The sequence below is a fragment of the Engystomops pustulosus genome, chromosome 4 (assembly GCF_040894005.1).
Source record: "Engystomops pustulosus chromosome 4, aEngPut4.maternal, whole genome shotgun sequence".
Taxonomy (NCBI): Eukaryota; Metazoa; Chordata; class Amphibia; order Anura; family Leptodactylidae; genus Engystomops; species Engystomops pustulosus.
In genome coordinates this window covers 23,102,019-23,115,335 of record NC_092414.1, presented here as the reverse complement: position 1 = coordinate 23,115,335, position 13,317 = coordinate 23,102,019, and the positions used below count along the sequence as shown (strand labels likewise).

The following is a 13,317-nucleotide window of genomic DNA, read 5'->3' as shown; positions in this document are numbered from 1 at the left end:
ATTTTTATCCAAAATGTGGTTGTCTCGTGTTTTTATTTATCTAGGGTAAAGTAATATTAATTACATTTGGGCCTTGTGTCAGGTCTATTGCATTTGGAATTTTTTTTCCAGCTTCCCATTACACAAGGACTAAAACATAAGATCTTCTTTTTTCTATAGGTCGTCTCAGGCTCAAGCAGAGGAGTTGGTGGTGCTGTTTGGGGGGAGTGTGTGATGACCTCCAGTTCGGGCCTAGTTCTTGTAGCTTATCCTGGGGCTAAGTATTGCACGGCCTGGTTTTGGTCTGAGGCCCTGTGCTTGGGAACAAGTGGTCTAAAACATAAGACTTTCTAATCATTTTTCTATAGGTCGCCTCAAGCAACAGAGGAGCTAGGATTTTTTTATGAGGTAACCCTTTCCCGCATCGGTCCCCTCAGGCAGCAGAGGAGCTAGGGTTTTTTTATGAGGTAACCCTTTCCTGCATCGGTCCCCTCAGGCAGCAGAGGAGCTAGGATTTTTTTTATAAGGTAACTCCTACCCGCATAGGTCGCCTCAGGCAGCAGAGGAGATAGGGTTTTTTTTATGAAGTAACTCTTTCCCGCATAGGTCACCTCAGGTAGCAGAGGAGCTAGGGTTTTTTTATGTACTTTTTTATGTACCCTTTCCCGCATAGGTCGCCTCAGGTAGCAGAAGACCTAGATTTCGTTTTTTATGAGGTTAACTTTTTCGCTAGGATTTTTTTATGAGGTAACTATTACCCGCATAGGTTGCTTCAGGCAGAAGAGGAGCTAGGATTTTTTTATGAGGTAACCCTTTCCCGCATGGGTCGCCTCAGGCAGCAGAGGAGTTAGGATTTTTTAATGAGGTAACCTTTTACCGCATAGGTCGTCTCAGCCACCTATGCAGGAAAAGGTAACCTCATAAAAAACTAAATCTAGGTCTTCTGCTGCCTGAGGTGACCAATGCGGGAAAGAGTTACCTCATAAAAAAAATCCTAGCTCCTCTCCTCTGCGGCCTCAGGCAGCAGAGGGTTTCTTTTTTTATGAGGTAACCCTTTCCCGCTTAGGTTATCTCAGGCAGCAGAGGAGCTAGGTTTACCCTTAGTGGTGCCGTTTGGGGGCAGCGTGGGATTAGCTACACCTCGGGCCTAGTTCTTGAAGCTTATCCTAGAGCTAAGTATTGCATAGCCTGGTTTTGGTCTTAAGCCCAGCGCTTGGGGACAACTGGCCTAAAACATAAGACCTTCTAATCACTCAGAGCTATCCTATTTCATTTTGGTCTACAAACAGCACAGAAACTTCTCTCCAGTTTATTATCCACAGCCGCTCTGCAGTAAAGGTTTTTTACGCCATGTTTACAAGGGCTGAATAACAATCCGAGGAGTATTTATAAATCAGACATTGTAACGCTCATTTATAAGCCGCTTTCAACTCTTGGGAAGTGTAAACCTGAAAATTAAACTACAGATCTCCAATCGATTCTTAATAAATTAAGTCTCAGAATGAAACACACAATTACTCAGCAACGTCTCGTCCAGCGGCAAAATGGCGGTGGACAAAAAAAAATTACACTTAGTTTTCAGGAGGAAAATCATTATTTCTAGTCAGGGATTCATATTTTATAAACTGTACAGAGCAGATTTTATAGCTGGATATTTGAGGGGTTGGAATCAAAAAGATGGGAAATGTTGATGTGCGCCTTATTTCATGAGCTTTCCTTCAGTTATAAAGCTAACAAATATATTATGTTATACTAGCCCCAGTGGTCTATGGGAAGAAGAAATCTACAAATTGTCTGCAGAAAAGCTGCAAGTAAACTTTTATGTCTGTAATGGTAATGGCTGTGGCAAAATTAAAAAATCACAGTGGTTACTTTGGGTGACAAATGCAACATGCCCACCAAAGTCTTCAAGGGAATGGGCAACAACAGTCCAAAAGGCAAAAGGTATTAGTGTTGAGGTCTGGGGGGTATGTCTCTTGGGGGGAAGGGCAACCGTGTAGAGTCTCCTTCTAGAATCTTCTGATGTTAGGTAGACTTTCTTTTAGGATAAGCTGATTGGCTGTCAAAGCTTTCAGAATTTTATATAAGCGCCATGGTCAAGCAATTTTGGCGGAACACAGAAAAAATTGTCTTGCACGCCCTCCTATACCTTATTGGACTCACAGCGTTATGTTACTAAGCTTTGTCGCTCAGCTAATCCTGGGTGGACAGTTTAAAGTTTTGGTGTTGGTAATTTGATATACCGTATATACTCGAGTATAAGCCGAAACTCCTAATTTCAACACAAAAAATGGGAAAACCTATTGACTCGAGTATAAGCCGAGGGTGGGAAATGCATTGATTACGGCCTCCCAGTATATAGTCTGGCAGCCCTTGTAGCATACAGCCTGCCCAACCCCTGTAGCATACAGCCTGCCCAGACCCTGTAGCATACAGCCTGCCCAGCCCCTGTAGTAGGAAAAAAAATAACACTGTACTCATCTTTCCGACGTCTTCTGTCTTAGACTGTCTCAGACAGAAGAGGACCTACAGATGATGTCAGAAAGGTGAGTTTTGACTTTATTTTTTTAGTTGACTCGAGTATAAGCCGAGTTAGGGTTTTTGAGCTAAAATTTTGTGTTGAAAAACTAGGCTTATACTCGAGTATATAAGGTAGTTTATATGGTGATTATTTAATAAATGGTTATAGTTATTGTTATATTTCATAGTTCATATGGTCATATGGGGTGGGGATTTAAAAAAAAAAAACAAAGCTGTACTCAACTTCTTCATTGCTCCTGGTGTCCTGCAACACCATCTTTACCGGGTTGACGGCGGTACAAGACACCGGGAGCGATGGAAGAGGTGAGTGCAGCTTTGTTTTTTTACAAATCCCTCCCCAGCCCACCAGCAGAATTTTGAAAACAGACAGAAAACAAATTTATTATCGTTCCTGTAATAATACACCACAGCTTTTTATTTCCAATGGTTGTTTTTTGCCTCAATTTAGTGGGACCAATGCTACCATGTGCTGGAGCAATTGGGGGTTTTTTAGAGGGCCGTTCCATAGTGTTTAAAGGAAATTTCACATAAAAATGTCAAAATAATATAGTCGATCGGCCACAGTAAAGCACTGGTGAGTACCATGCCTCCCGTGAACTACTTGGGCTTCGAAGGATTACATCAATGACCAGCATTTTTTTTACAAATAAAATGGTCAATGAGGGAGTGTCCGTGTTTTTTTTCAATAAAATTTTCTATTTCTTAATAAAAGTGTTTTTTTTCTTCTAGACACTAGTTTTCCATAGTACCATAGTAGTGGTGTTGTCTAGTTGATGGTGCTCATTACTAAGGGCTGGCCTTAGGGCTGTTTGTGGCAAATTTACACTAACGCCAATGCTATTATCCTGGTACCCACCACCACCAGGGGAGCCGGGGTACAAGCTGGGATACATACACACCCCACATAAATGTATGTATATAAATATATATTTACACCCACATATATTTATATATACACCCATATATACCCATGTCCTCCATTGTCCGCAGCCTCCATTAGTGGGAGGGAGCGGTAGAGGCCATCTTTGTGCGTGGCTGCACACATCACATGGGGTGGGGAGAGAGGGCAACACAGCCAGCCTTGAACATCGCACGTACGCCAACCAGTTATATATATATATATTATATATATATATATATATATATATATACATACACAAATATATAGGGGCCAGTCATGGTGAGTGCAGTACTCTTGCTCTTACATGCCGCTCCTCTTCCTCTGACTGGGGTGCGCACAATGTTCAGGACCAGCTGTGTCCCAGCTGACCAGCAACCACCCACTCCTCCCTTCCACTAATGTAAGGACACGGGTGGGCCCCTCAGTCAGGTGTCGGCTATGTGTATTCAGCACCCGCTCTTGGGACAGGAAGGGATAGTTAGATAACAGGGACGTATTAAAGGTTAGTTAGGGAAAAGAAGCTAAAGTGTATAAGTAGTTATTTCCTACTTGTCACAAAGTTACATGAGGCTGGTACAGGCAGTCAACTGTTAATAAATGCAAATGCAATCGCCTGGCTGCTTTCAAAAAATATATTGGTTTTTAGGGGTGCCTTTTTTTTTTTAAATTCCTTTAATGCTATATTTTGCAGGTTGTGATAAGATGTTTATCTGAAAAGCAGATGTTTAGTTATTTCAGTTGTAGTGACATTATTCTGATTTATTTATGGGAACATAAGACTATGAGATATCTGCGAACTCTACACATGCCCATCTAAATATTTTCTGTTTGGAGCACATTTTATGCCATCAAGGTAAAATTTTATGCATTTTTTATAAAATGTTGCAGTTTGATCCAAAATTGCATGAAGGCGCCTATGTCTACAAACTCTTTAATGCAATTTTGAACATGGGGTAAGTGCCTATCTATCTCCTATCTATTATCTCTCCATCTATCAATCTTCTATCTCTCTTCTACTGTATCTATCTCGTATATATATATATATATATATATATATATATATATATATATATATATCTTTTATCATCTATGTACTGTATTTATAATCTACTTTATACTTCTACTACTGTGTGTAACTACAAAGGGTTATTCTTGTGCAGGGCTAAAGGAGCCTCTTACTGACTGTGACTGTTCATAAAATAGTTTTATTTTGGGGCCCCACTTTTAGTGTTTCCAGGGGCCCCACTTTTAGTGTTTCCAGGGGCCCCACTTTGCCCAAGATTACATTTATATTTGTATAAGATTACAATACACAGATTACATAGATTACATATACATGTTTATTACTATACTACAAAACATCCCTAGGGACAATGTGTTACTACAGATTGTATTTTATTTTTTTTCCATTTTTACTAATACATATGATTATTTACTTTCACTAACCCCTTATGCACATGACTGTATGCATCTTGCAATCCTGTTTTTGTCGCCATCTTTCGCAGTGTGCCTTCAGTATTCTAAGAAATAAATTCTTCTACAGACGCCATTTTGGATCCAGTGGAAGCCATTTTGGATCAAGTGGATGACATTTTAGTCTTAGCCGGGGGTTATGATGACCACTCTCAGCCATGTCATGATTCAAACTCCATTTTGTGACCTGCTTGCCAGTTTCTCCTTGACACTTGCTAGAGATAGTTGCCCTTTAGCCTGTTTTCTTCCCCTTATATTGTTTTGGTTAGCAAGAAGCTTTAGGAGCTATTCTCTGTAAATCTTGTAGCTGGGATAAGATAAACATACTGTTTATATTAGAACAAGGTCTCGGAGAAAACAGTGCACAGTTTATTAACCTTTTGGTAGAATGTCTTAGAATGAACCTTCTAATATTCCTTTCTACTCATTGGGCCTTTCTACAAACCAGAAGGAGGAGTCGCTCTGTATAGCTTACATGGACATACATACATGTGCCCCGCACTACCAGACACTGGGATAGGCCCTCCATATCACATCACTGCCCTCATCTACTCTGAAAGGCCTGTAGTAAGGAGAAGTCATACATCTTATATCACTACAACATCTGATGTATACATACACTGTGCAGTACAACTCCTTTATACAATGTATGGGGCTTATTGTGAGATCAAAATAGGATTGAATCAAGATATAGATCCCTTTAATCACACTGCAATGTCTTTAATTAGAAAATGGCTTCATCCAGTCACTTGACTTCTTGTTATTATGGAAAAACATGGCGGCTGGAGAGCTAAAGCTGTGACATCACAATGCGGAACCTGATGACATCACTATGGAGAAGCCAGGGTGAGGAGTTGTGACGTCACAATGGCGGAACCTGATGACATCATCGATGACATCACAATGCCCGGAGGGTATAAATACAGGTGCGCGACTCAGGGTCTCAGAACTCACATTCAGGAGGTGAAAGGTGACATATGTGAGAGCGCATCATGCCGAAAGCAAAGACGAAGACAAAGCACTTGGAGAGAAAAGGTGGAGAGGAGAAAGTCATACACATGGAAGAACCCCAGGAAAAGGCGGGAAAACCTAAGAAAACCCGAACACAACGATTCTTAGCGAGCCTGCAGAAAACCTGGGAAAGACTGATCTTATGTGGGGGAAGGAGAAAGAAATCCAAAAAGAAGGAAACTCCTTCCAGTGATGCCACAGGATCCGGCAGCATCGTTCTGGAGGACCAGAAAGGTAGGATATTATATACCATTATATACCCACACAACAGCCTTGCATCCCTTCCCCTACTTGGTTAAACTTGATGGACACGTGTCTTTTTTCGTATAAACTATGTAACTATGTAACATCCATCTCATTAGCCATATCAACCAATCACAGTTCAGCTTAAATTCATTAAGAAGTAAATTTAAATCAACAAACTTACCTGTATTTTAATGGGAACTTTGGCTCGGCTTTTGGCTAATTAGATGGTCAATGTCCAGTTCCATATTTGTCACCTCTAGCCGTAACAAGTGATGTAAGTGTGTATCAGTAAGTCTAGATCTGCTTCGAGATTTCAGATGTTTCATTCTGGAAAAAGTCTGAGCACAGACATAAGTGCTGCCAAAGATGGTTGCCATTTTGAGTGCACGGTTCCTGAGAATAGGAAATGTCTCAGAGGGGAGAGATGCATAGAAATTAGGCAAGTTACTTGACTTCAATGTATTAGATAAGACACCCCCATACAGTTATCAATTAGATAGATTACTGAGGGGGCCCTATCTAATGGATTACTAAGGGGGCCCTATAAGGGGTCCCTCTTCAGTATTCCTTTAGATAGGGCCCCTTCAGTAAGCTATTTCATAAGATAGCCCCCCCCCCACAGTAAGCCATTAGAAAGGACTCCCCCCCCCCACTCCCTTAGTTTATGGACCCCTGCTAAAGACAATGGAGGGGAAACTTACTAGGTAAAAGACAACAAAATCCAAGGTATCCTATGTATGAGGACTGTATAGTTTAACTCCTCCAGATTTTAACTCCTCATTTGCTGGATCCAACTGTTGCAGAATATGGACTGTATATACCTAGAACCACAGAAGGTCCACAAAATTCCAATATACAGTCTAATTATACAAGAGATTTATAATCTGGCCAATCTGACACATGTTACGACCCATTATAGAGTTCACCCGCTTTTTTGTCACATTTAAAGCAGCTATAAAGACATTTCCCAATAACTGTACTGTCCCTGTGATGTGTAATATTATGTAATGTTATATGAATTATATAGAAGTAATAAGAAAACATATTACTAATCAATAATAATAAATTACACTTCTATTTCTTTATAGTCCATGCAACTTCTGATCGAAAGAAGAAACTTGAATCTAGAGAAGATCAGAGCCTGAATATACCTGGCCAGGTAATGGACGAGCTGACCCCCAGCATGGATGTGGTCCAGCACAATCTCCAAGACTACCAGGAGATCCAGGCCAAGGTCCACAGCCAGGAGGATGTATATGCCCTGTACTGTAGGAAGCAGGAGGTGGAAGAACCTTCTAGTGATGTCCCTGGTCCCAGTAACACCGGACTGGAGGACAATAAAACACCTGACAAGAAGGAACCTTCTATCAGCTACGAAGAACAGCAAATCCTCCTGCCCTACCAACAGGATCAAGTACAGGTCCTGAGCCAGAACTTTGGCAGACAAGAGGCAGGGAGACCTTCCAGAGATGTCCCTGTACCCAGTAACATCAGCCTGGAGGATGACAAAGGTAGGAAATGATGGAGACAACTATAAATATCTAATTTTATCACAAATAGCTTGGAAAACTTATCGACTCGAGCATAAGCCTAGGGAAATGCTTTGGTTAGAGCCTTCCCCAGTAATGTAATGCTCAAAAGATTCCCCCAGTATTGTAATGCTCAGCAGCTTCCCCCAGTAACGTAATGCTCAGCAGCCTCCCCCAGTAACGTAATGCTCAGCAGCCTCCCCCAGTAATGTAATGCTCAGCAGCCTCCCACAGTAATGTAATGCTCAGCAGCCTCCTCCAGTAATGTAATGCTCAGCAGCCTCCCACAGTAATAGAATTGCTCAGCAGCCTCCCCCAGTAATGTAATGCTCAGCAGCCTCCCCTAGTAATGTAATGCTCAGCAGCCTCCCCCAGTAATGTAATGCTCAGCAGCCTCCCCGGGTAAAGTAATGCTCAGCAGCCTCCCCCAGTAATGTAATGCTCAGCAGCCTCCCCCAGTAATGTAATGCTCAGCAGCCTCCCCGGGTAAAGTAATGCTCAGCAGCCTCCCCCAGTAATGTAATGCCCAGCCGCCTCCCCCAGTAATGTAATGCTCAGCAGCCTCCCACAGTAATGTAATGCCCAGCAGCCTCCCTGGCTAATGAAATGCCCAGCAGCCTCCCACAGTAATGTAAAACCCAGCCCCTCATTGTATAAAAAAAATAAACATACATACTCACCTTCCAATGTGCTGCGCGGATCTTCTATCTTCTATTCTTCACAGGTAACAGAACGGGCAGAGAAACATCCATGCCTTTGCCTGCTGATGCACACTATGACGCAGCGGTGTCACCACTGCTGATATCATATCGTGCACCAGCGGGCAGAACACATGGACGCATCTCTGCCCGTTCTCTAGCCTGTGAAGAAGAGAAGGAAGAAGAGCCGCAAGGAGCATCGGAAGGTGAGTATGTATGTTAATTTTTTAATATATTCTTGTATAAGTCAAGTTGGGGTTTTTCAGAACATTTTTTATGCTGAAAAACTCGGCTTATACACAAGTACTTTAAGTACATAGAATGGGGGGTCCGTTTTTATAGAGGCCATAGTCTCAACCTGAACTAAAAGCACCAAACAGTATTTCATGTCTTCTGCTCATATAATTTATCAAAATAGCATCTAGAATGATAATTACTAAGGACTAAGAAGGTTTTTAAAATAAATAGACTAAAAGTCTAATATCACAAAACATACAATATCCACTTCTTATCCATAAATTCAGCACTGAAGTCTTTGGTCACATCAGGTGATATCATATAATTGCTTTATGTTGGGATAATAACAACATTAAAATCTTTATTTTTCTTTAACAGTCAATGAGAAATGTAACAGGAAGGAAACACCTATTTGCTTTCCATTAGATAGGGCCCCCTCAGTAAGCTTTTTGATAAGGCTACCCCCCCCCCCACACACACACACAGTAAGCCATTAGAAAAAGCTTCTTTTTTCATCCCCCCCCCCCCCTATAGTTTAGGGACCCCTGCTTAAGACAATGGAGGGGAATCTTACTAGGTAAAAGGCAACAGAATCCTAGGGAAATCTGATCCACAAACTAGTCTTGCAATTCCTGAACAATATTGTCATTGTTATATATAGGACTTTATATACCTAGAAGCACAGAAGGTCCACAAAATTCCAATATATTGTCGAATTATACAAGAGATTTATAATCTGGCCAATCTGACACCCGCTTTATTGTCACATTCAAAGCAGATATGAAGAAATTCCCCAATAACTGAACTGTCCCTGTGATGTGTAATATTATGTAATGTTATATGAATTATATAGAAGTAATAAGAAAATATATTATTGATCCATAATAATAAATTACACTTCTATTTCTTTATAGTCCATGCAACTTCTGACCGAAAGAAGAAACCTGAAGCTAGAGAATATCAGAGCCTGAATATACCTGGCCAGGTGATGGACGAGCTGCCCCCCAGCATGAATGTGGTCCAGCACAATCTCCAACACTACCAGGAGATCCAGGCCCAGGTCCACAGCCAGAAGGGTGTACATGCCCTGTACTGTAGGGAGCAGGAGGTGGAAGAACCTTCCAGAGACGTCCCTGCACCCAATAGCATCAGCCTGGAGGATGACAAAGGTAGGAAATGATGGAGAGAACTATAAATACCATATATATTCGAGTATAATCTGAGGTCCCTAATTTTATCACCTTATCGACTCGAGTATAAGCTTAGAGAAGCTTGGTCACAGCCTCCCTGGGTAATGTAATGCCAAGCAGCCTGCCCCAGCAATATAATGCTCAGCAGCCTCCCCCAGCAATATAATGCCTAGCAGCCAACATTTTTTGTGCTGAAAAACATGGCTTATACACAAGTACTTTAAGTATATAGAATGGGGGGGGGGGGGTGTTGTTATAGAGGCCATAGTCTTAACCTGAGCTTAAAGCACCAAACAGTATTTCATGTCCTCTGCTCATATAATTTATGAAAATAGCATCTATAATGATAATTACTAAGGACTAAGAGGGTTTTTAAAATAAATAGACTGAAAGTCTTATATCACAAAACATATACAATTTCCACTTCTTATCCATAAATTCAGCACTGAAGTATTTGGTCACATTAGGTGATATCATATAATTGTTTTATGTTGGGATGATAACAACATTAAAATCTTTTTTTTTCTTAAACAGTCAATGAGAAATCTGACAGGAAGGAAACACCTATCTGCTGCGCTGAAGAACAGATCCGTCCGCACTACCAAGAGGAACGAGATCAACACTTGAGCTATCAGGACGGGTGCATACAGCATATGGAGCAGGGCAGCGAGGAGCATGGAGCAGAGGACAGGGAAGACGTGACACCAAAACCGTCACAAAGTCCCAGCAGTTGCCACGATGCGAGAGGTGACCATGTCTGTCTGGAAGAGGCGCCGGCCACATCTACTCAGAAGGAGACTGTCACGGTACCACTTGATATGAAATGCTTCACCCTCCACAAACTACTTGGAGAAGGAGCATTTGGAAAAGTTCTGTTGGCAACAGATCACATCAGGAAAGAACATGTTGCCATCAAAGTGGTCAATAAGTTCTTGTACACCAAGCGTAAGTACAGCATGGCAGAGCGCGACATCCTGCGCCTATCCCATGAGAACCCTTTTCTGATCCATGGCCTGGCTGCCTTCCAGACTGACAACCAAGTCTACTATGTGATGGAACTGGCCACCAAGGGAAGCCTTGAAGATATCCTCTTCAAGAAAACTCTCCTGGATATTCCCACATCCAGATTCATCACAGCAGAAGTCATCTGCGGTCTACAGTTTCTCCATAGAAAAGCCATAATTCACAGAGACCTGAAGGCTCCAAACATTCTGGTGACCACAGAGGGCCACATCAAAATCACCGACTTTGGCCTGGCATTGACTAATGTGCATGACAAAACCTCACAACAATGCAAGGGCACACCAGGGTTTGCTGCCCCGGAAATGGTCAATTGCATGGACTATGGACCAGAGGTGGACTTCTTTGCTCTGGGAGTTACTTTATACCACATGACAACTGGAATATACCCATTCAGTGGGACATCAAGGGCAGAAATTAAGCTTGCAGTCATCAACAAGAATCCTTACTACCCAAGGATCCTCAACGATGAGACTGTAAAGTTTATCAAAGGACTTCTGTGTAAAGATCCACAAAATCGGCTTGGAGTTAAAGGAAACATCAGGAATCATACATTCTTCGCTAGAATAAATTGGATTGATGTGGAGAACAGGACGGCAGTTCCCCCACGTATACTGCTGGCAGCTCCTGAGGACCTAAACCTGCCAGAAGGCCGCTGCCTGGACTACAAGATGAGCATCGAGGCTGAACAGATAATTGACTTCAGCTTTGTATGTCCTGCGTGGTCTGACACCTATTATCCCAACGACATGGTACAGACCACAGACTGAGTGGCCAATCTATTATCATAATGGCCATGTAGAAAGTAACAGCAAGACAATACTGCTGGATGAGATGCTCACCTATAGAAGAACATCAGCACCAAAGGCCAAGGAAAGTCCTCACATCAACCAGAATATAGAAGACATTTGACCTCTCTGTGGCCATCCTGTCCTTACTGTAAAATTAAAAAACACCTGCGCTCCCCTCCATAACCTCAGCAGATCCATGTCATCTGTAGGCTCATCACATGGAGAACCCACCACAACAGGTGAGTAGGAGATGTAGATGCAGTATGCAAATACTGCTCGTCAGGGTTACATGTCTAGGGAGATGCCCACAAAGTTAGTGAATACTATAAATATCAGGGGGTATAAATCACTTGTTATTCAGGATAGTGATATAATATAATGATGATTGTTTCTCTTTTGTGTTATTAGGGAATTCTGATGCATCCACATTCTCCATGCCAGACTGTGATCTTCTGTGCGACTTCATCTCCTTCTACTAAAGCCATGTCCCCACAATCACCAGAGGACGGGCAGCTATCTCCAAGGACTTGGATATGACAAACCCACCGGATTTTCCAGCAGAAGACGTATTCACTCTTGAAGTGGATTTCCTTCTACACCCACCGGATTCGACTCAACCACTGGATTTTCCGCAGTAAGATGTATTCACTTAACAAGTGGATTTCCTTCTGCACCCACTGGACTTGACACATTAAGTGGACTTTTCACAGCAAGATGATCTGCTGCCACCATCATGGGCAACACGGAGGCTCAGTGACTAGCGCTGTTGTCTTGCAGAGTCCAAATATTACCAAGGGCATCAACTGCATGGAGTTTGTATGTTCTCCCTGTGTTCGCGTGGGTTTTCCCCGGGTACTCCGGTTTCCTCCCACATTAAAAAGACATATTGATAGGCTCATCATTAAAAAAAATCTCTACATTTGTCTAATATTACATCACATGGTGCTGTTTTCATTTAATATCATTAATATATAGAAACTGTTTGTCATTTTGGTGGGATTCAAATGTCGGTAGCTTGAGAGGTTCAAATGGCCTTTAACCACAGAAAAAGGCCCCAGTTTCCTAAATGGCACGTAGCAGTTTTTGGACCCAGTCACAGAATATTTCTGCTGGGATATGTATCACTTCTGGATGTGTAACATCCCCCACCTGGGCCTAGCCTTTTCTTGGGGCCTGGAGGTAGCCAAGGCACAGAATATCGGAGTGGCTGGTGCTTGCAGACTAGGCGCGCTAGTGTCACGGTGCTTGGTATGGGGACCGGAGGGCTGTCCCACAGCCTGGCAGGTCTCCAGCGGGTGGTGTGTGCAAGAAATTAGATAAGGGAGAGGCTGTGGTACTGGTTCTCCCTGGGGCAGCCCTTGATGGTGATACAGTCGTAGCAGGGACCAGACGGAGGCAATTTTGTGCATAAAAGTAACTTACAGGTCTTTATTCGAACCAACGGCAACAACAAGCCAAATGACTCTGTACAAAGGCAGTATTGGAGTGATCTTGGAACAGGAACCTCAGGAGTTGTGTCACCAGCCTGGATGCAGGGGCAGGCTGGGATGTAACTGAGTCCAATGCTGGAAGCTGCAGCTTGGTCCTGTGTCCTGTGTCACTCTAGTTGCTGAGGCCTAGGAGGCCTGTGTGCAGAGCATGTGATGCTTCTCTTTCAGAAGCTGGCTCTCGTTGGAGCCTCCGGATAAGGCTCATCAGCCG

General features: G+C 42.5%; 1 protein-coding gene across 1 annotated transcript; it reads left to right on the top strand.

Moving 5' to 3' along the window:
• Positions 1–5,712: 5,712 nt before the first annotated feature.
• LOC140126265 (uncharacterized) lies at positions 5,713–12,522 on the top strand. Its single transcript, XM_072145501.1, has 5 exons — positions 5,713–6,139; positions 7,240–7,662; positions 9,530–9,784; positions 10,340–11,855; positions 12,025–12,522. The coding sequence occupies exons 1-4, from the start codon at positions 5,887–5,889 to the stop codon at positions 11,593–11,595; spliced, it is 2,187 nt and encodes a 728-aa protein (XP_072001602.1). The 5' UTR covers positions 5,713–5,886; the 3' UTR covers positions 11,596–11,855; positions 12,025–12,522.
• Positions 12,523–13,317: the final 795 nt, after the last annotated feature.